The 22,659-nt window shown below is 40.5% G+C and overlaps 2 protein-coding genes across 5 annotated transcripts in view; both read right to left on the bottom strand.

The window, feature by feature from the left end:
* Nucleotides 1-17,141, bottom strand: part of vat1l (vesicle amine transport 1-like) — a 34,393-nt gene extending 17,252 nt beyond the window's left edge. Inside the window, exons 1-8 of one of the 3 annotated variants that reach the window (XR_002835646.2) lie at nt 16,763-17,141; nt 15,193-15,322; nt 12,181-12,396; nt 10,506-10,648; nt 6,755-6,858; nt 6,216-6,271; nt 5,704-5,898; nt 2,619-2,676 (exon numbers count right to left, since the gene is read on the bottom strand). Coding sequence is in view for 1 of the 3 variants with exons in the window: in XM_023790845.2 (XP_023646613.1) it covers nt 5,704-5,898; nt 6,216-6,271; nt 6,755-6,858; nt 10,506-10,648; nt 12,181-12,396; nt 15,193-15,322; nt 16,763-16,992 (1,074 nt within the window). In the remaining 2 variants the exon portion in view is untranslated. The remainder of the gene's footprint in view (nt 1-2,618; nt 2,677-5,703; nt 5,899-6,215; nt 6,272-6,754; nt 6,859-10,505; nt 10,649-12,180; nt 12,397-15,192; nt 15,323-16,762) is intronic. The other 2 variants (XR_002835645.2, XM_023790845.2) reach the window with 2 other exon arrangements.
* Nucleotides 17,142-19,927: 2,786 nt separating this feature from the next.
* bola3 (bolA family member 3) lies at nt 19,928-22,373 on the bottom strand. Of its 2 annotated transcripts, none has more exons than XM_023790843.2 (4): nt 22,217-22,373; nt 21,877-22,015; nt 21,630-21,718; nt 19,928-21,322 (listed from the first exon to the last, which is right to left on the bottom strand). In XM_023790843.2, exons 1-4 carry the CDS (start codon nt 22,250-22,252, stop codon nt 21,257-21,259), a joined length of 330 nt encoding a protein of 109 aa, XP_023646611.1. In that variant the 5' UTR covers nt 22,253-22,373; the 3' UTR covers nt 19,928-21,256. The 2 variants fall into 2 exon arrangements, with proteins under 2 accessions (XP_023646611.1, XP_023646612.1); XM_023790844.2 differs by having other exon boundaries at nt 21,877-22,003; nt 22,217-22,371.
* Nucleotides 22,374-22,659: the final 286 nt, after the last annotated feature.

Below are 22,659 nucleotides of genomic sequence, written 5' to 3'. Positions count from 1 at the left end.
TACCACATGTATTTTTCTTAAACATAATTATTTCTTGATGAAGGATGTTTTTCTTGGAATAAATTTATGTTAATGAAATGCTGGATTTTTCTCAATTTTTCAGTGTGACCTGAAGCTGTCTCACCAAAAGGTGGATTTTTTCTAACCCTTCTTACAAATCTTTACAAGGGGGTGCCAATAATTGTGGAGATATTATTATTAAAACATAGTATACAATGTTTGAGATATTGCCCAGCTCAAGTGCACAGTGCCCACTCTTGGGCCTTTCGCTTCTGTTTTTCAGTCAAGAAACGCTGGCATCCACCCAACAAGAGGCCCAGACAAACTTAATCAGCGATGCGCCTGGTGACCTTTACCTTACCTTCTTTATGACATTCATCGTCACAGTCAACATTCATAATTCTAATTTGACTGCTTCAGTTTCATAAAGATGGAAAAAAATCATCCCTGCTCTAGAGACTCGTAACCTTTTCATTCCAAACCCAGGCAAACCTCGATGTGCTGTTCACACGGAACCCCTGGCTGAAAAATACGGCTGAGCTACAGTACAAGTCATATACTGCATAGTTCATTTTATGCTCACTAGTTCCCTGCCCCTCATGAATTTTCCCACCAAATATTCAGTTACAGTGGTACCTTGGAACACAGATTCGTTCCAGAAGGCTGGTCGAGTTGCGATTTGGTCGATGTCCAAGTCAAATTTCTCCGTAAGAAATCACACAAATTAATTTAATCCGTTACAGACCCCCAAATGATTGCCTATTTAAACTTATCTACCTACCTAACTATGATAAAAAGAATTAACAATCAATATAAAACTAATACACACATGAAAAAGCACACATACAAAAATGCAATAAACATGAAATAAATGACAATCCCATACTCAGAAGCGAGAGCAGACACACGTGCACCACCTACAAGTGTAGCTATAATTTTTAAGTTCTACAGTTACTCTCACTACTTTCCTCTTTGGTTTGCTGCTATTACTGCTCACTATCTTAGGGGCCATGATTACTGCGTCACTAAATGTACCGTAGATAAAGCACAAAAAAATTTCACAGTGAGTGCAGGAACACCCCTTTCACATGTCAAACTCGGTCAAGAGGTACCATGAGACTCTGTAATTCATAGGCATCAGCATCCCAATAGGTCCATTTTCCTTTGTGTCAGCCCATCAGAGAGGCGTATCGATCCATACAAGTTTTAGCAGGCCTTCAAAGATCTCCGTCGAGGTTCAAGTAAAAGAAATTAAACAGACCCGTTGGATGTCCAAGTTGGCTGAGTTAAGGGGCATTTGAGTTCCAAGGTTCTACTGTATTTGCTATTAATTGTTCTTTATCGATATATATGCTGTTAAAGTCTGCAGGTAGGTATACAGGCATGCACTTCATTGCCCTTGTACAAACGACAATAAAGCTTTTGAATCCTTGAATCCTAATACATATATTTAGAAAACAAACACTAGACCGTTTCAAACAAGTATTCTCAATCTTTCCAAGCACAAGGCTCGGCCAACCATTACGTGTCAGTGTCTACACTCGGTGAAACCCTGCATTAGAGAGTTGCTTGTTTGGACCACTGACTCGTATGGCTGCTCTGTTTCCCTGCATAGATATCAAACAATGAGGCAGCATAAGCTGATCAGTAGAGATGCACCGATCCAATATTCAGCTCGGTATTGGCGCCGATCCAGACCTATTTGACAGATCTGATATTGGCCATACATGACCAATCTACGTCCAATACTTACTTATTTAGTAAGTTTCTAAAAAGGCAGCTCCTATTCTGTGTTAAATCTATTTGTACAATCAATCGCACAAAAGCTTTCTCATTTTAGATGTGTTATTTGCGTCATTGAAGCTGAACGCAAAAGCTGCCACTCAGTTTTTGCCACTCAGTGGGTGCAAGTGCAGTGACTTCTGCCTGCTGTGATGTCATGTGCATACACTTTACAGTGTGAAGAGCATAAGAACGTCAGATAAACGGGTGACGGCCAGGAAGTATTTAAAGTTTTTAAACAACAACTGGTAGCACAGCGATTTGCAGTCTTTGTGAAAACAAAGTTTTCAGAGGTGGAAGCAGTGTTTAGTGGAAAATCCCACAAAACAAAGAGCACACAATTGTGTGAGACAAAGCAAGTAATATGAAAAAAAGCAATGGATTTGGGAGTCGCTAGCTTGGTCTGTTTTGCACACTCGACTTGCGATAAACGAGGGCTACTATCGCAATGATAGTATGATAAATGCAGATAAATGATGTTTAAGCATTCACCACTCGTACTGTATCCTCGCTTGGAAGATATTCAAATGGAACTGCAAAGTGCCTCAAAAACACTTAAACACAATATGCAAACCAGGTGGAACAGTATGTTATGCATGTTTCTAGTAGCCTAATTTAAGATTTTTTGGCATACATTTTTCTATCTGTATTTACTAGCTGAAAAATATGAATTATATATATATATAAAAATATGAAAGGAAAAAGAGCTCTTGTATTGGAATCTGTATTGATATCGGCAGTTGTCTATCAGATTCAGATCAGAACTGAAAAGACGTGGATTGGTCCATCCCTATTGATCAGTACACTTAACCTCTGCACAGCCATTTTCAGCTTACCTAGGGGAAGGCTGAGATTTGTGCCTCTCCTGCAGATCACCCCCTGTCTCAGCTCTTCCTGTGTAACACAGAGAGCTTTGGTTATCATACACTTTGGGCAGTGATAGCCTCAAACCCCTCCACTACCCCTCTGGCTAATAATCAATTTAACATCAGTACACTAATGTAAGGGTGGCATGATGACTCATTGGATATCACTGCTGCCCACACTTCCACGGTTAGTGACTGGAATCCTGCCCCCGCTCTGCATGTGTGCACGGGGTTGGTACGTTTTCCTCGTGCCATACCAGCTTCCCCCTGCAGTCCAAAGACATGCAGTTAGGCAATCTGTGCCTAGAAAGCCATAGCCTTATGCCTGGTGTAGCCCGGGATAGAGTCCAGGTAACCCAGACCAGAATAAGCAGTTGGAAGACGGATAGATGGGCATTAACACAAGACCAAGTTTACTGTGAGGCGACAGCTTCGGCTGAAACTTTAGACTTAAAAAAGAAACTGAAAAGCTGTGAAACATCCATCATCAGCGACTGCGTAAAGCAAATGACTCTGTGGGGGTGGAGGGGGAAGAGGCAGTCGGTGGAGTCTGAGACAAATTGGGCCGCGTGAATGGCAGCAAGATGCTGGGCTTCATGACAGAATCACTGTTCTCTTGGTTTCAAGTCACGCCTGGGCCCCGGACACATCGGAGAGCAGGCAGAGGCACCAGGCACCCAGGAGAAAAACACTGACGAACGTCCAGACACAGACGCCATCAAGGGAGTGACAACGGTTCCCATTGCCATGATACAGAAAGATGAGTGACGGTGCAGGACAGACCAGCTTCAAGAGGTCAGAGGCAACGCCATTTTTACTGTCCAGTGAAGACACTAAACAATACTTCTTAAATATGATGATAAAGTAATCTATAACCATAAGACTGCAGCTGTATGTAGCTGTAATCTGCAAGATTACAGCTACATACAGAGGGCAGGTCTGTTGACTTTTGCTCTTTTGCAAACGCCATCAAGGACTTTAAAACAACAGATTCTGAAGGTTTTCTGAAGGGTCTAATAAACTTGTCTTGCGGAATCGTTTCCTAGCAGTGAAACTACACCCATGACAGGTGGGGAAAAGTTTAGCTCTTTAAAGTTCTGGCCCATCGCTCAGAATATTTGGTTGCTTTTGAATGGAATAAAATGGAAAATGGATTAAAATAAAATAACATGTCTTCACATATGCAGTCCTTTGGCCCGGTAAAACATTATTTTCGATATTTAATTTAGAATACTACAATTTAGAGATTAGTCACGCAAACAGATTAATTTCCACTTTGTATGAAGTATATGCATGGAGTTTTTAATTTGATGACTTTGAAAGAAACTGTCATCAGTATAATCTAATACAGGGTTTCTCAACCCGGTCCTCGGGGACCACCAGACGGTCCATGTTTTTGCTCTCTCCCAATTCCCTGCCAATTGGGAGAGAGCAAAAACGTGGACCGTCTGGTGGTCCCCGAGGACTGGGTTGAGAAACCTTGATCTAATATTAATTTGTCTGTTTAATGGATAGATGTTCAGACATTTCTCATACTATGCAAATGCTATTTGAAAATGATACAGGGATTTTTTTAAGCATCTCAATTCTTGTCTTGTTCCATGACGACTCATATTTGCTAAATCATTTACGGCTACCATCCATCCTATGTAGCTGTTGAAACCATGGCTACCATGCAAATGGGAGGAAAATCAATCAGATTCTTGCCCAAATTCCTTCACCAACCAACCAAAATGGCGACAAAGCAGGCATCCATGCTGGTGAACCTAGAGAACTGACCCTTTTGCAATAAATCAAGAAATACTAGAAAGTCAACAGCTCTTGCTCAGTGCTGCGTTCTTCAAGATTACCCAACTGGCGAGACAGCAGTCCAAGACGCCAAATGAAGGCAGTTAAACTGCAACAGCCTGGCTATGGCACATCTCACATTTACACAACAAGATCCCACTGCCTGGTAATCGGCACAAACCTCACTCGAGACGGAGCCTGGAAGCTGTGCCGTGCGGGCTGTACTGCCCCAGTCACCAAATACCAGGCTGTCAACCTAAAACTCTGCTTAAGTTTACACCCTCCAAAGGGACACAGCCCCAGCGACAACTCTGCCCAGAAAACAGCCTTCGTAAAACTGCTCCCACGGATAAGGAAAGCCCAGCCGAGGACAGCACCGTTTGCAGAGCCCACATGCTAAAGTGTTTTCATTCCATGAGTTTTTTTTTTTTTTAACAGCCTGTAAACAAGTAAGGATGGGAACATCAGAGGAAGAAAAGTTTTACAAATGGGCATTCAAGCGGAGCAGAAATCAGCAGAAAATGAACTCACAAAATTTTTAATCACCGCATAGGCATGGAAAATGCAAAGTACATAATAACATGTACAGGTTGGCTTTGAAGCATTAATCTTAATCACAATAGAAGCAATTAGTAAAACTGACATAAAAACAAGTGCAAATCAGAGAGAGTGCTTTCCATTTTTCCCCACAATATACAACAACTGCATATATGCATACTGTAGAGTTTTCAGCTGTCTGTGAAATACAGGAAGGTATCTACAAACTGCCATTTCCTTCAAAACTCATGACACTGTGCACCGAGTTAAGGCTGGTTTACACTATGGCTAACAGCACGGACAGGGCCTTCAGCATGGCCTCAGACACATTCTGCCCATAAGTGATGACCAACAAGAAACAGCAGGAACCTGCCGGTGTAGCTAAGGGAGAGCTTGATGCCAAGAGACCGCCTTCGCCTTTGGAAGGCAGTAAGGCGAACAAAAAAACAAAACAAAAACACAGACCACCAAAGGCACAAGAGGACAGGGAGAAGTACCAGCAACCATCAGCGCATTCTGTGAACATTTCACAAGGGGATCTGGCTTATACCACAAACGGACTGCTCCCCCCTGCAGGCCAACGCCGGCATTCTCTACAGCAACGCCAACCCACTCTACATGCCCACTCGCACACATAAAGACACCTGCATCCCAAGTTGGAGGGCAGTTTGAACAGCAGCGAGAGAGCTTCAGTGAAGCCACATCCATCCTGCGGCCCCACCACACTTACCTCTTCCACAGCCCACAGGGAGTCCACCACGGGCTTGACCTTCTTCTGCTCATAGAGGGAAAACAGCTTCTGCACGACCGTCTTCACGAGGCCACTCCGGCCTTGTTTGAAGAGGAGATTGAGCAGCGAGAAGCCGGCGATGACTTTGTTCTCCTCGTAAAGTTTGATGGGGTTCACCTTCTCCACCTGCCACCACTGCGGACGAGACCCGCGACACGGTAACCGAAGGCTAATTAATCATTGCACCTGGCAAACACATAATTATACATCTGCTACATGTTAATGAAAGTAATGATATATAAAGTGTGTCTAAAAAAAGAATGAAACATCAAAATGCTTTAAGACACAGGTTTGACAAGGGGGGTGGCAGCCACTTTTAAGATAACTATGATTAAACAACACTCAGTGCCATCAGAATCCTTCGAAATGTTACTAAGGCCCATTATGCCCTTAGAGTCCTCATAACGAGTGTCCAGCAGACACTGGCCATCATTAACTCAAACTCTACTTACAGACTTGGCAAAGCTGAAGAAACTCTTCGTCTCGCCCGTCACCATATTCGACGAGCCTGGAGACGAAAAGCTCTGGTCAGACAAGCTGCCGGCATGTGGGAGCGACATGGCACAGGCCATTAGGACGAATGAAATGCTGGAAATGCTGTTACCGCAGCACGGCATGCATGGTACTGAATTCCCGGCACCTCAAGACAGACCATCTGCTGAAATCTAGCACATGATGGCCTGTCTGGTCATCACAATTAGGAACCTTTTCTAAACTATGTAACTGATTCTTTCATTTGCAATTCTCCTTACCAAACACTTTTAACAGTTTATAACCAATCATTTTTTCCCTCTCAACACTAGCTTTGTGAGTGCTTAATGTTAATTACAACCCAACAAAAATTATACCTGTAGACATTCTTAACCAGGGCATTCTGGGCTTTCATCTCCAAGTAAATTATTTAGAGCACACTTAGAGTGCAACCAGGAGCTCGTTGTTCCAGTTTGCATCTAATAGGCCCTCCTGGATGAGTCAGCACGAGTCAACGCACCGTACAGGATGTATGTTCCCAGGGGCTTAAGCAGACCCAAGCCTTTGCCCGTGTTCTCTCCGCACAAGCAGTCCAGCACAATGTCCACCCCATCGGGGGAGATCCTGCAGGATACAGGACATTCAATTAGTGACCTGTGACCCCTCCACTGCAGGTTGTCTCTCAGCTCCTGACTTATTTCTGGAGACACGGTAAATTAGTATACCTTATTAGAGACCGGCTCCAATCAGCCATTTTCCAATTTAAAATTCGCATTAGGCAAAGAGGACCCTGATTAATAATTTCCACACCGTGCCCTTTTTCTTCTCTGACAGACTGCGTAGACTCGACTAGCATTCTTTCTGTTAGATTTCCTGAGAGACGGCAACTTGCGTTAAAGTGCAGACATCAAAATACTCCAAATAATCAACCAACACTTTTGCCAGTTTACATTATGTTAGCAACTGTTTTTAAGTATAACAGCACATTTATAGACGTCCCCCAATTACACACAGTGGACTTCTGACAATATGAGTAACCTAACTGTCAGCAGATTTGAAAAATACACCACAGATATAGCATAATTCAGAACAAATTATTGTGTCCAAAAATATTTTCCTGCACCCAAAAAATCCTGCCCTAAATGTCGAGAAGACAATAATGTTAGCTTTCGGTACAGTCCCTTTTATGCTTATCATTTCCGTCTCTATATTCAAGCTTTGATTTTTCACTGAAAGGTCCAGTCTTCATTACAGAATATCATGAGGGAAAAAATCTACCTCTGAATCATTAATATGGGCACATGCTAAGATCAAGCTATTAATAATAAACAGCTAGGTCAATGATATCTGTATGGAAATTAATGAGTCCAACAGTATGTGGATCAGAGCATTGTCCATAAACAGACATGATGGATCGATGCTCTTTGAAATTCCTCTAAATGGCAGCGGCTGGATATAAATAGACTTTAAGATAACATGCAGTTCAAGCAGAAGCTGAATACACCGTACCCCCCCCCCCCCCCCCATCATCAGCGGTAGTCAGTGGCAACTGGTGCACAGCCTCCTAACGTTGCACACTAAACACTAGTTAACTCAGCAAGTCACTGAGGTTAAATCTTTTGTTTCCGATTTTCTGCAAGCCTAATGCTTAGCTATCAACCTGTTGTTGCAGGCAACTGTCATTTTGAAGTCATCTAATAACTGGCTGCACAAATGAAGCCCAAACATTATAATGGGAAATGATTATTATTATACTCCATGGAATATAGTAAGCTTTGAATCCGGTGTTATTGAGGAGCTACTGTATGACCAGCTTGTGAGTTTGATAGCTAAAGAACAGGGCTTTGTCTTTAGCGATATCAGTTCAAACAGCCCTGCTAAATGCACTCCTGTGTGGTGTTTCACCACAGTTCCCGCAAAACGGCTCAACGGGTCGCGTGATGCTGACGCCATGGCCTACTGTTCGAGGTCCAAATTAAGACCATTTTAATTTGTCTCTACACATGATCCCCGCCGGAATGCGAGGCCCTGAAGCCTTATTAATCTCCTTTTGTTCTGAGCAGGCCTGTTTTTATTACAGACCTTCACATACACATTCATTACACCTCATGTGTTTAAGCACAGACTTTGGTGAAATGAGTCATCTTAAGTCCAAACTCAGAATACTTATTTCCAGATACTCCTTGCACAGAAGCACAATAAATACCCAACCTGGCTGTTAACCTTTTCTGGGATCCATTTTAATACTGAATTTACTGGAGATTTGATTATATTCCATAATATCTTCTTAAAGACTGTTTACCCTGAATAATGATTCATTCTGGTACTAGAATGGTTCTCATAATTGCCCAGGCACAACCCAAACCCCACAAAAGCCCTACAAAAGAATTGTAACCTTAATGGATAAGAAATATCACAGAAAAGCTAAATCTCCTGGCCCTATTTCTCAAAAAGAGGAGGGGAAAATGAAGCTGCAGCCAAAAGAGATCCTCAGGAATCGGCGATAGAGCAGCAGCAGCGCAACAGCGTCAGCTGCCCGGGAGCAGAAAGCTACAGGTGCTTCCCCTGAATGAATCAGCTCAGCCCGCATCTGCTGTGGCCCCATGTGCTGTGTGAGATTCATCCAGATACCCAACCCCGCGCTGCTCCTCCCGCACTCCTCCCCCATAAAGCCAGGCTGCGGGTCTCCATGGAAACCGGCTGCACACAAGGCCAGAAACGGCAATGGCTAACAAGTGTATCGCCTGATCAAATGCCGGACAGTACGTCATTCCCGCACATGTGTGTGTGTGTCCGTCCCTTCTCTCGGGCCCTGCCTCACACCAATATAATTTCACTGGGAAGACCAGAAGAGGTATTTTATAAAACCATCAAAAGAAGAAAAGTAAAGCACACTTCAATAGATAAACAGACAGATACATACATAAATAGAAAAAAATCAGCATAATGATGTTATCCATATATCTTCTGACCATTTATCTGGGGGATATCAGGCTTTCACGCATTTTACAGACTACATGAGGAAAAACTGCATGACACTGGAAGTACATACGGCAACACTTTACTTGAAGCTGTCATCGACAATGGATTATAGATACCTTCATAATGCATTATAATGGTTATAAGAACTAATAAAGCATTACACCATCTTCCATTGCTTTGTACTGCATTATGAAGGTATTTATAGCGCATTATAGATGAGGGCTTCATAAAGCATTCATAATGCATACTAAGCATGGCTATACTGTGTTATGCCCACATAAAAATCTATCAGCAACGCTTTACATTAAGTGCACATTCATAATGCTTTTATATTGCATTCATAAAACGTTCAGTGCACCTTCATAATGCATTCATTAAGTATTCATAAAATATTCATAAACATCATGTATGTATACCTTAACATCCTAACATCCCTTAACAGCTGTAATATACATTAATAACAAACATTATATAACAACAAACATAATTGTATAATCATGTAATGTTTGTTATTAATGTATATTAAAGCTGTTAAGGGATTTTAGGATGTTAAGGTATACTTACATGCTGCTTATGAATGTTCTATGAATGCATTATGAAGGTGAACTGAACATTCTATGAATGCATAGTGAATGCATTATGAAGGCGCAGTTAATGTAAAGTGTTACCAATCTATCAATCTATCTATCTATAATGCTTTATGAATGCATTACAATGTGTGATGAATGTGTTTAGAAATTCTTATAGACATGGCGTTCACAGACAGTGCCACCGAACGTGCAAACTCCACACACAGAGCAGATGCACAATTTCATCCCCAAACCCTGGAGACATGAGGCAACAGTGCTTCACTTCTGAACCATCACTGAATAACTGAAATCACCCACAATCAGCTTATCCCAGCATTAATAACTATGGAGATTGTGGTAAAGATTTAGAGCAGTGTTGCCCAATCTGGCCCTCGGGGACCCCCCGACAGTTACCGGCAGCTGAGAGGGAGCAAAAATGTGTACTGTTCGGGGGTCCCCAAAAACTGGGTTGGAAAACACTGTCTTACAGCATGCCAGCAAATGTGTTTCACCATAAGAGATAATAATTGTCAGCAAAAGTGTTATATGATTAACCAGAAATATTCATTTTTGAAAGAACTTAGCCAAAAGTGAGTGTTTGAAGTCCACCATAGATTCACTCCATGCAGCAAACGACACACAGCTATGCATCTCTCATAGCAACCATTTGGCCAGTGGTATATGCACGTGGGAACTGACAGCTCTCGATGCATCTCTTACTTTTTAACCTCTTGCACATAATCAGCGTTTCTGTCGAAAAGGTGAGTCACCGAGTCTTTGATGGCTTCGTGTTTGAAAGGGGAAGCGGTTCCAAAAACTGTGACGTTTGGTATGGTGGAGCAGAGCTGGGCAACAGCTTGTCCCTGAAACAGAAAGAAAGAATTGGGAGAATGTTCAGAAAGTGTCTGTATTATATTGGAGCAAGTGCAACCTATCATAGTGTCATTATTAAATTTTGCTCCAGTCAAGGACATTGCCCTGAATGAGAATGAAAATAGAGGCAGAGACTTAATAACACCCATATGATCACAGTAGGGGTAGCACAACTGCAACAATCAAACCATAACGTCCCCAGATCTACCACTTCATTTTAATTGTGACTAAATATGCCTGCTCTACGAAGCGTTCCGCTACATTTATCAGATTATCCACAGAAGCCGCAGTCACAGGCAGGGCTGTGCCACGCTAGACCGCAGCTCTGGAGAAAAAGCCATCGTCCAGTAGAGTCCAGAAAAGCTGGCGGTCCAGGCGGTTGTCCTTGGAATACACGACGAAGCTGATATGAGAATCCATGAGCGTTCCATAGCCTCCATGTCACCGTGGTGCTCTCAGAGCAACAGTCAATGCAGACCATCTCAGACCTTCTAGCTAAGGGAGTCAATGATGGAAAGCTCGACCTGATGGGTGATCAGATCCATATGACACAGGGAAATCAGCATATTCTTTTGAGAGGGGTTGCGAGAAATCAAAATCTCAAAATACGGTTTTGGGTCTGAAAAATGACTCAGTGCAGCTTCACTGTCAGGAGAAATGGGTTACTTATTAATATAAACAGAGATCAAGAATGAAGGAGCAGATGGAGAGAATCAACCCTGAGCCACCCCACTGAGGTACACAACAGCCTAACCCTACCCCTACCCCCTCTTTCTCACGATCAATTATCAAGATGAATAGGTCTCATCGGTGTTCTTCAGCTTTACCCAGGTGCTGCAGAAGACTAACAGATTTGGCCTTGCATGCCCTCTGTGCAGAGATGCATCCTTCACAATGATTCTGCTTCAGGTCATTTTACTGTAAAGCCCCACAAAAGCGTTGCGTAACACATTATGTGTACAGGAAGTCCATCTATTCATTCTCCAGCCACTTCTCCTGATCAGGGCCACGAGGAAGCCTGTAAGCTGTCTCAGGGAGCACAGGTCACAAGGCCGCGGTACACCCTGAACAGATGCCATCACATGGCGAATACACAGGCAATTCAGAGATGCCAGTTAGTCTAACTGTGCATTTTCGGACCTTGGGAGGAAACCAGTGACACTAGGAGAACATGCAAACACCACACACAAAAAGCGGAGGTAGGATTCTAACCCCAAACCCAGGAGGTATGAGGCAACAGTGCTACATGCTGAGTCACCATGCCATATGGATGGAAAATACGTGTATGAAATTAAAATTTCCAGCAAACCATCCATCCATTCATCATCCATAATTGTTGATCCAGCACTTGGCTGTGGTGAGCCTAGAGTCTACCCCAGGCAGTATAAGGCGAAGGGTAGGAGACACTCTGGGCAGGATGCCACTCCATCGCAGGGAATATTCAATAACATAAAGTATATGAACTATATTAATACAGTAACATTTCTCTTTTTTTTTTAAAAAAAAAAAAAGCATGACTTACCACGCCCCCTCCAGCAGAGTGAACCAATACAGACATCCCTTCGTGGAGATTGGCCACCTCGAACAGCATCATGTACGCAGCCACAAAGTTCATGGGGAAGGCAGCTGCCTCAGGAAAAGTCATTTCGTCGGGAATTTTATAGACAAACTCCAACGGCGTGCACACCACTTCTGCCCAGGCGTTGTAGTTCACAAAGGCCATTACACGGTCCCCTATCTGGAAGAAAGGATGAGATTACCCCACAGAAGAAGGGAGCACGGCCAGTCGTAGCCATCAGACAGGTGTCACATTCTGGCTACACTCCATTAGTTTGACAATAAAATGTTGTGCAGAGCTACAGCAGAGTCTCAAAGATGTAGATTAATAAAACCCACTGTTTCCCAATAAAGTTAGACGGCAAACGTTTTGCATGCTCTAAGTACCTTTGAACGGCTTTCCCATTTTTATTGATCCACAACTAAACTAGAAGCCAGGTGAGGGTATTAGAATAACGGAGGCCGCTTTCAAAACTGTCAGTATTTCAAATCTGCAGAGAATGCCAGAAATGGCCCAACATTGTTGCTTACGATACACAATTCAAGGTTGCTTGGCTTGTTTCTGCATGGACCGTTGGTCCATCTTCAGGATTATCGTGTAATAAATGACGCCACAGGAAGGTCAGCAGGGCCTGCATTTCATCACCCTGACATATACAACTACAATAAACCTGTAGTCAGGTTTAACTACAATTTGTATCAGCACCTGCAAAATGACTAATAGGCAATTTCTATGTTATATCAAATAGTACATAATACTGTGAAAAACTACCCGTGATAGGACACTTGACATGATAAAATGCTTCATTTTGTAATTTCTTTGCCGATGTTTTAAGCAAAAAACATCACAAACCTTCACAAACCAGGGAATGAATTAAAATCAGGTATTACTGGTCAAATCATACAATTCTGCCACAAGATGTTGCATTTTAAAAGTATACATGTGGCATGTGTGCATTGTATGTTTCTATAAAAGGAAATATCTATACCACAATATGTCATGAGTGCTACTAGGTGACCCTAGTGATTCAAATGTGAAGTTTAGTCAGGCTGGCAAGGAGTGTGAGCTACTGCGTTACATCTGGAACGAAGGGGTGGAAGAGCAGATGGACATTGTGGCCATTACTGCATTACTGGCAACAAACAGCAAAAGTAAAGGCTTAATCAGGTGCTGTTAGGAGGCAGCAGTCAGAAGCACAGGAAATTAGTACGAAAAACCACCTGGATCATAAACACCTAACACAAACGCGGTTCTTCTGAGTAATGGAGGAACGTTATACAGTATGACAAGTGATCTCTCACAACATTGCTGATTAATGGACAAACACACATGTGGCATCAGCCCATGTAACTCCACGTCCCAGAGTGCTTAGCTAGAATGTATCGTATTTTTCTTGGGTATGACAGCATTCTGCTTTGTGTACAAAGTAGAATGTTACTCTCCTGAGAAATAATCCATATCCCATGATGCAGCATTCTGCCGCATGTCACAGGCAATCCAATTCACAGAGCGTGTGCTGGAACGGGGTGATTTAAGGTCCACACAGATGCTTTCTATCCCTCTCAATCTGCAAAAGGTTATAGGTTGTGATCTTTATTAAAGCAGTGCTTATGTAAAGGGAATCATTATGTGCTGATTCAGTGTGTGACATGTCGGAAGAAGAGTTCCAGATATTTTTTGACTTCCTGCCTCAGCTATTAATTTTTGTACAAAAGACCTTACTGAGTAAAAATCTTGCGCATTCAACGACAGCTCCAGAATTCTCCCTTACAAAACAAATCACTGAATTCCAAAGCTAATTTTAATACAAAGCAATTCTGTGCGGTTTTGTCTCACAACAACCAGGAATTTGTTTTTTAAAGTGTAACTTTCAGTGTCCTGCAATGTACTATAAAGTTAATACAAACTTTCCCCATGGGAAAGATTAAACTAGTCAATGTAGCTGATTGGGGAGCTAAAGCAAAATCACATGCTTTTTAGACTGAATACACTAAATGACACTGCATTGACTCAGTTTGTCTGCCTTGCTTTAGTACTTAAACTGGAAATTTTAATCTAGAAAAAAATGTGCAGTCCTTCAACTGAAATCTTAATGAGCTTTACTGTCATAAATCAATGCCCACGTGGAAAAAAATGGTGCAACAGAGTTGATATGTTTCCATTATTAAAGGGAAGAGAAATAAAACAAAAACCTTTTCAGAATACAAATCACTCAACATTTCAGTCATGCTTCTTTTGTAAGCAATATTAATTTGGCTTCACCACATGCTACTCTGTCACAGATATTTCATAGCAGTTAACACAACCAAAAATGAAATGTATAATCTTATAAAAGTAATAAACAGGTCAATTTCAAAAGTAAACCAACACGCCGTTGTCATATTACATTTATTTTTGTGATATGCCTGCAATTTTGATTTCAGTATTTTGCTTTTGTGGTTTCATCCAGATATACTAAGAGCATTGGCATCCCTCTTAATTACAGTTAATTTGTCATTCAAAAGGCCACAATTAACTCAATAAGAGACACAGTACTACAAGTTCATAAAAGGAATAGGGCTACTATTGGAAGAAAAACACACTTTTAAGTGTATGTAACATCTGTCCATTTTAAGCAACGGCTAATTTTTAAGCAATGTCATAATCATCAGGTGTCTACGAAAAACTTGTGTTCTAAGGTAGTATACTCATAGATGAGATTCTAGTTTATCAGATGTAAAAAAAAAAAACTAAATTCACTAGATAAGGAAAATTTAGAATCGCAGATTCCCTGGGAATGTGGGACCAAATTTCACAAAGGAAACCAATTGAAGGATGAAAAGACTCCAACTACACAGACACTGGGCCGGATCCAAACCTGCAACCACCAAGTTTGTCCATCTAAATTATTTCCTGGACAAGAGAGTTAGCAGCATATGTGTTGTGTCCCGGAAGCGTGCAGTCTACCGCAGGAGAAGCGTTTACGGACACACTGACCTCAAACCCTTTGGTGTTCCCTCCCATTGCTTCCACAATTCCAGAACATTCAAATCCAGGGATGAGAGGAGTTTTAGGAGGGTTGTCAATGTTTCCTTGTCTCACCATTAAGTCTAGGAAGTTTAAACCACTGAAAAAAAAGTGAAATTATTATTTCAGCCATAGCAAAGAGGCTCTTAACAAGAGCTATTAAAAGCACACATATATGAAGGGCAGTGCATGCATAGCACCAGTTCATTTCAATCAACTGTTATTCATTGTCTGATTCGTTCCACCATAACTGCCTGTTATGGCATTAAAACCATAACAGCATAAACCAGCTAAGAGGGGACAATTTTCACAAACATTCCTGACAAAGGGGTATGTAAAATATCCAAAATATATTGTCCTTCAAGCTGACAATGTGAGATTAAATATGCATAAGTGATCTCACTCTCTATAATAAATTCATGTTACTGGACCCTTGAATCACCTTAGACACTGAGCTGTAATTTGACAACGGATACACAAAACAATTAACAAGCAAAAGATCCTACTTAGCACAGTGCGAGAGATAATTATTCTGAACGAAGTATTGTTATAAACGAAGGGGAAACAACATACCAAAGCGATATAGTAGTATTATTATATGCAACCAGGGTCCACCCACACTAAAATATTTGAGAGACGCTTGGTGGCTCGGTTCTTGTCGCAGCCAGTTAGATCACAGACGCAATCTATGTTCACACTAAAGATCAGTATATGGTATAAACTGTATCATTCAAACCAGTCCCTCAGAGCTTCAAGACCATGATTTTAACTAGAGAGTGCCCCTCAAAAACTCCCACCATCCTCGTCAAAAAACGATCAGAATCTAACACGCTTTTCAACAAGTGCGATGCTACAGGTTACCGCATTTATCATTAGATATAACCGTGCTTATGCACCCTTTCCGTAAGGCGAAGATCAATACTTAAAAATGGCTCACGCATAAATTCCTATACAGATCAAGTTTCATTGCGAAGCTGGATCCACGACACCCTGGAAAAAAATCATTTAGTTTTCATATTAAAAGCAAATCACGGCGAGTAAAATATTGCTTTTAATTCACTACAGATATAGGGGATATAAAACATATAATGCAGAGCGTTAGAGGACCTGTGGCATGATATATCAATCACAGCAACGTCGTCTGTCAGACATAACTCATACCCGATTCTATCTCGAACATTTACAATGAAATAAATTAATATTTGTATTACTGTGACCAGTTCAACCAAAACCAGAGTAGTTTTACTCGGATTCACGTTTCATTCTCCTACTGAATGTGAATGAAACAATTTCATAATTGCAAGACTGAGTGTTAAACCACAGCCGGTAAAAAAAACATATATACAGAAAGAGACAGGGGCGGTTTGAAGTGGGAGCGATGCCGGACACAAGCTGCGTCTCCGGGACTGTGTGTCATTCCCCAGGGGAGCCGGGTCAGCCCAGAACCACCGACCAAAAGCGGTGCAAAGCCGCACTCAGCCGGAGCGCATATGCCCAAGCAACTAGCAACTTCTGCAAATGCACAAAGACATACATTTACCATGCTTTGACGCGAATCTTGACTTCTCCTTCTTGGGGTTCAGGCATGGCTTTCTTGGTCACCCGGAGTTTGTTGAGACCCCCGAAGCCAGTCAGCACGACGGCGCGCATCTCCTTCGCGTCCCCACCCGGCATGACACTTTCTGGCTCTTTCCCGCCGTTCTTCTCTATCATGTGCTCCGTCTCCTCTGAAACCTCCGCTCCTTCCTTTGCCATATCTATAGGCTTCATGGGGCAGCGGGGTGATGCTGAGCGGCTGGCGGCGCCTCTTCTCTCCTCCCCGCGTCAGTTAGTCTGGGCTCGCGGCAGGTTACTCCCCTAAGTAGCACAGCGGCGGGGGATGGCCGATCAGACGGCTCACACTTACCGTAAAACTTACCATAAGTGTGCAGATATATTTAAATACTGATACAAATCCCGTGACACCCCCACAGAATCATAACGATATACAGTATACCGATAAAAAATACTTAATATTAAGCATTATAAAGCATCACGATGATAAGCGCTATAGTGACAAAAGTAACCCAAATTCAAATAAATTAAAGAAAAACGGAGCTAATATCAAAGACAAGAAACACAGGAATTACCTGTCAGGTGCGGTAAGCGAAACGCCTATGTGAACAGGGCCCCATCGGAATTAGTGGAACTCAATAAAGCGGAAGAAAGAGAAATACTAACGTAATATTATCCGCGTTTAACTGAGATAGAAAGACGTCAAAAGCGTACTGTTGCTAGCCTATTCTAACTGCTGCCTGCAAAACTTGTGTTTTTCAAGTCGAAAATTACAAGCAACTGGATTTTTTACAGATAACTTCTGATTGGAAACAAACTAATATATTCCCATTTCTCGATTGTCGAAACGAAACACAAGTAAATCATTTTGGATTAGCATGTAAATGCTTATTAAATGCCTTGAGCAAGTTTTTAAACGTAATTGCAGGTGATTGCAAGTATAGTTATAGACTATCGGGTAAATAGTGTGAACATAGTGTGAACATAGCTTATCTGTCTTAAATTGCTAGATATTATTAAGTATTAACTTATCTGTATTAAATGGCTATCAATGTTGAATGTATGGCGTAAGAGTTTCTTTTGGTAGTATGAGTTACTGAAAAAAAATCATATGGCCTTCATTATAACACTGCTTGCTTGTGTAGGCTACGCGTTGAATTTATTGTTTTGTTTGTATTTGCCACTACGTTCTGCACGAAGTATTTTAAAAATAAAAATAATTTTGCTATGCACCAATGACAACAATAAAGCAATAATGCAGTTAAACTCACAGCTTCGCCTTAGTAGTTTCAATGTACTATATATGCTGATAGCTATAATACGAGTATTCGCCAGCTAGGGAAGTTTCCATGGTTACTGGGACAGGTAAATAAACAGAGGCTCCAAGCGCATCGTCGATGTTGGCCCACAGCCTCAGAATATAGGTGCAAAACAAATTTTTATGCTTTAATGGGTTTCAGATATCTATGTTAAACTGGAGCTTTGCAGAAAGAAGAGGTCAAATCCATCTGAATTATAAAAGAGGTGGCCCGATAAAGTACCCTTCAGTTAATCTAGTTCAAAGCTTAATGGAGACGCCAGAAAAAAAGGCAACATACAACCAACAAATGTACACTCTGTCAGACCTGTCAATTCATGAAAATAAGATCCTCTCCATGAATGGGATTTCGTGACATTTTAAACATAATATCTATTGCTCTAATAAAGTGTGGTCAATCAAATAACCAGATGAGGTGGTCTAAATAAACAGGCTTTTATGAGCAAGCGTACGTTGAATCGAGGTAGAGGTATGGCATAAAGCAGTTCTTCAATACTACTATTAATTAGGCTTGTTTAGATGTGGTATTGAATTGCACAATTAAAATCACATTAACCGAATAGTTTAATATTAAAGCCCTGCTGTACATTTTTAATGAAATTGTATGTTTCACTTTCAAGGGAATAAAGAAGAATTCATTATTTTAATTATAGCATGATTTGTAGTTTATAAGAAATTAATTTCAGATTTTTCCCCATAAGTCTCCGAAATGATTAAACAATGAGACTATATTCCATTAAACAGACAGACAGGCAGAAAGTTAAAGAAAGAAAGAAAGAAAGAAAGAAAATTGATTACCGCCATTACAAACGTAAGAAGTGTACATCAGTACATTTAAACTGTGTGGCGAATTAAATTAATATGTCAATTGAGCATGACTGAATGAGAGATCACCACCAGTGTGTATGACAATGGATCGCTATGACCAGAAAGAAGAAACACTGGCTTAAGGGCTTTAGTAATGACAATCCTGACCAAAATGACACTTATTCAGATAGAAATTTGCAGAAAATCAGAATTTCGTAGTTTTAGCAAGTAATTCATAACGTTTTTATATTCGCTCATGTTTTTATGACTATTACTTAAAATAATTTAAGCAATACGATTAATTGTGGTATCTATATGATTTTTCTTTTCTCTTTTTTTTCTTTTATCAGGAAAGCATTATGAAAGCAATGGGTCTGGCTGCATAAAAAGTCATTAAGAATTAAGATCATAAATGTTAAGGAAGTTTCTACAAGCATTTCTATAATACTACTTGTAAACTTCCTCCATCTGCTGGTGAGAATATGGCATAAACTTCCGAAGTTAGAAAATCGGCTCATTTTATTATCGTTCATATAATATAATTATGTTCCTTAACACTAGGTAATAATTATATCATTTACTATGGAAAGTGTATTAGAATTATTTTATACTGCTTTATCAATTCATGTATTAAAGTGACATGTGGACCGTACCAAGAAACAGGGTATGAGGCAGGGGAAACAGAGAACCGTCACATCTAAACCATCTAAATATCAATCTTAAAATCAATGGGATACTCTTTCCATGAAATAAGCAACATTTAAAAAAAAAACTGTAATATGGTAAGAGCTTTGACTGTACGTGCCACTCTTTGAACTGGCTAGGCCATCAGTGCAAAGCTCACCCCAGACTGAAGCTATTTGGAAGGGTCTGTGTTTACATGAGTGTGGAGCTCCATGGAGTTACCATGGATACAGTGAACAATCAGAGCTGCACCCAATAGGATGACTCTGCACAGACTACATTGACAGTTATCTTTTGGAAGTGGCATCCCCATAAGTATGTAGAGAGTGCAAAACAACCTGAGATGGGGAATGATGGATTTTATTAGCTTTTCTAGCCCATAGCAAAATATCAGCTGTTTAAAAAAGTTAACTAAAAAGTTTTATTTGGATGCATGTGCCCCAAAAAGCAAATGAAAATAATTAAATACAATACAACTCCATTGTTCATCTGTAGTTATGGCTAATGAACATACTTTTCTAAAATCAATTCAGTTTTCCTTTTATTTCCAGGCAAGGGTTTCTACAATACGGCTGTAAATGCTTTCATTGATAAATTTGTATCTTATATATATGGAGAATATTTTAAAACTAGCAAATAAAAAAAAATGGGTGCATTGGCATTTAATCAATAAAATATTATTTATAAAATGAGTTAAGTTCGATATAAAATATCAACTTACCGAAACCTGAGAAACAACAAATACTTAAAAGAAACCACACTGAACTTTCCTGGACATTTATAAAAGACCACGTGTGAAAATATCCAACAAAATAAAAGAGAAGAAGATGCATATTGTGGTTAGAAAGTCTAGGCAGTCAGTCACTATCTAATTTAATCTTATACCTTAACCTCTAACTGCTTATGAAGGGTCAGACATGGCTGCCAACAACTTCATAACATACATTAAGTTTTCAAATTTAAAAAGACTGCATTTACCAAAAATTTGAGTGAATTACACTTCTGTGTTGATGGCTTTAATCACATTACCGATTATCTATACATCTCAAACACTCCTCAGTTTTTTTTTTGTGTATGCAAATACAACCGGATACGGCTCGTACGAGTACAGGGTTGCACACATTGTACAGCGTGCATCAAGTGTGAAGTGTGTGAGACCAAATGCACTTAAAAAAAAATTAAGTACCAAGTTCAAAAGTAAAAGTGAAATTCAGGTAGGTCTGTGCATGCCAGTGTGTTATTCAAATAGTGTCTACCCATCAACCTCCTCTCTCCTTCTTGCATTAATCACAGATGATATAACTAGCAAGACAACTTTACTTTGTGCGTATCAAAAATTAAGGTCACTCTTCACAGAGTAAACTTTACACAACAAAAATCTCACCAGCTGCATTTGTGCGCAACATTTACAACAGCAAGAAAATGTGCTGCCAAAAGTAGACAAACACATTACCTTCACAATACTTTTTATATCCCTGTCATTTTTTTTTCTTCACTAGATACATTGGTATTAATTCAGATGCCACTACTGAGGAATACAAACCTTTGCATATTAGCTTTATGTGCGTTCTGTCTGCAAAATGCAGTTTGTTATGCTACATCAACTTCCATCTGAGGTTTTCTGATAATGGTCATGTGAGTAATTAGATAATGACCTCAGACTTCTTGCTTCTAATTCTTGGGAACATCTGTAAATATTCGTAGGCCATGCATGGTTTTGATCTCATCTTTAAGCGCCTGTTAAGGGAAAATAAACTTCAGTACTGTGCAGAATGAAAAGCAGCAAAGCTTTGCATACACAGTTCTATCTGAGGGTGTAGAATTTGAGACTGATGGTATCATTTGATTTATTTTGTGACAGTTATAAGTGATATGAAGAAACACTTAAAAAAAATAGCATATCACAGGTGTCCTCAAATAAAATGGGAACCTTTTATCTATCCACCCATCCATGGACTTTTTCTTAACTTGCATTCCAAAGCAGGATCGTGGTAAGCAGGGACCAGCCTGGACCGGATGTCAGTCAAAGGTATTATTAAATCACCTGGTTCACTAGCCGATGTTGCTGAACTGTTCGTTTGCCCTTGAATTCCTCCGATTCAATGTGTATTTCATACATGGCACCACATCCACCTAGAAACCACAAAAAAAACTCTCATTTAAATGTTGTCCTGTTTGCAATATTGTACAGTGGCGCAATAATACACATACACGTTTGCTGTCTTCTGCAAGTCTTACTGCATTATCGCTTCCGACGTCACTCGGAAAATTAACCGGTCGCTTATACTCACCTGAAATGTCATGCACCTTCAGTGAGGCTGCCTGCGGAAATTTATCTTGAAGTATTTTCGCAATTCTGATTTCTCCCTCCGTCTGAGACGATAGAGCCCTATGCGTTTGACCGGCGACTAAGGCAACCTGTGACAGACACTGACGCAATAAAATGTTAAGACAAGAAACGAAATTGCACAGTCTGTTTAAAATGTCGTGTGAGTAATAAACCGTACGTTACATGAATCTAAAGTTTAGAGGACAGTTACAGAACTAGTAAACTAAAGTTAATGACAAATCTTCTCGATCGCTTATTGGTTATACAAAAAAATTGTTACGCTACATTACCTACACACGTACCTGTTTTCTGCGAAGAAATCTAGTAAGTGCAATCATGGTGATCTTAGTATATATTTTTAGGGCTTAAATGTCAAACAGACATAAGAGTGGACTACAGGCTGTCCTCCTCCATTGACATGCCCTAGAAAAAAATTCATTCCTGTCGCACATACATGACGTTTCCATCCAGAACACTGGGCGGTCTTTAAACTAGGTAGCTGAATTACATCTCTTTCGGTCGCCCCCTATTGTCTCACGTTGGAATTACATTCTCTAAACGCTAAAATAATTTATTCTGTATACTTTAAGTATCCAAGCATGCAGAATAGATCAACGGGTCTTATTGTGCCATGGACCCCATTCAGGGTGAAGGTTATGGATCCCTTCTCAGAATAATGTTATTTAAATATCTATGATTTATATTGGTTACAGGTATAATGATGATAAATGTTCATGGACCAAAA

The sequence above is a fragment of the Paramormyrops kingsleyae genome, chromosome 11 (assembly GCF_048594095.1).
Source record: "Paramormyrops kingsleyae isolate MSU_618 chromosome 11, PKINGS_0.4, whole genome shotgun sequence".
NCBI lineage: Eukaryota > Metazoa > Chordata > Actinopteri > Osteoglossiformes > Mormyridae > Paramormyrops > Paramormyrops kingsleyae.
The sequence above is the reverse complement of the archived record's forward strand: the minus strand, read 5'-3'. Positions and strand labels throughout refer to the sequence as shown.

Excerpts from the sequence above, each read along its gene's own strand:
- bola3 (XM_023790843.2), bottom strand. The coding sequence starts at position 22,252 with ATGATTGCACTTACTAGATTTCTTCGCAGAAAACAG. Across the intron at positions 22,016-22,216 it reads GATTTCTTCGCAGAAAACAG|TGTCTGTCACAGGTTGCCTT; the intron begins GTACGTGTGTAG and ends TTATTGCGTCAG. Across the intron at positions 21,323-21,629 it reads AACATCGGCTAGTGAACCAG|GCGCTTAAAGATGAGATCAA; the intron begins GTGATTTAATAA and ends TTCCCTTAACAG.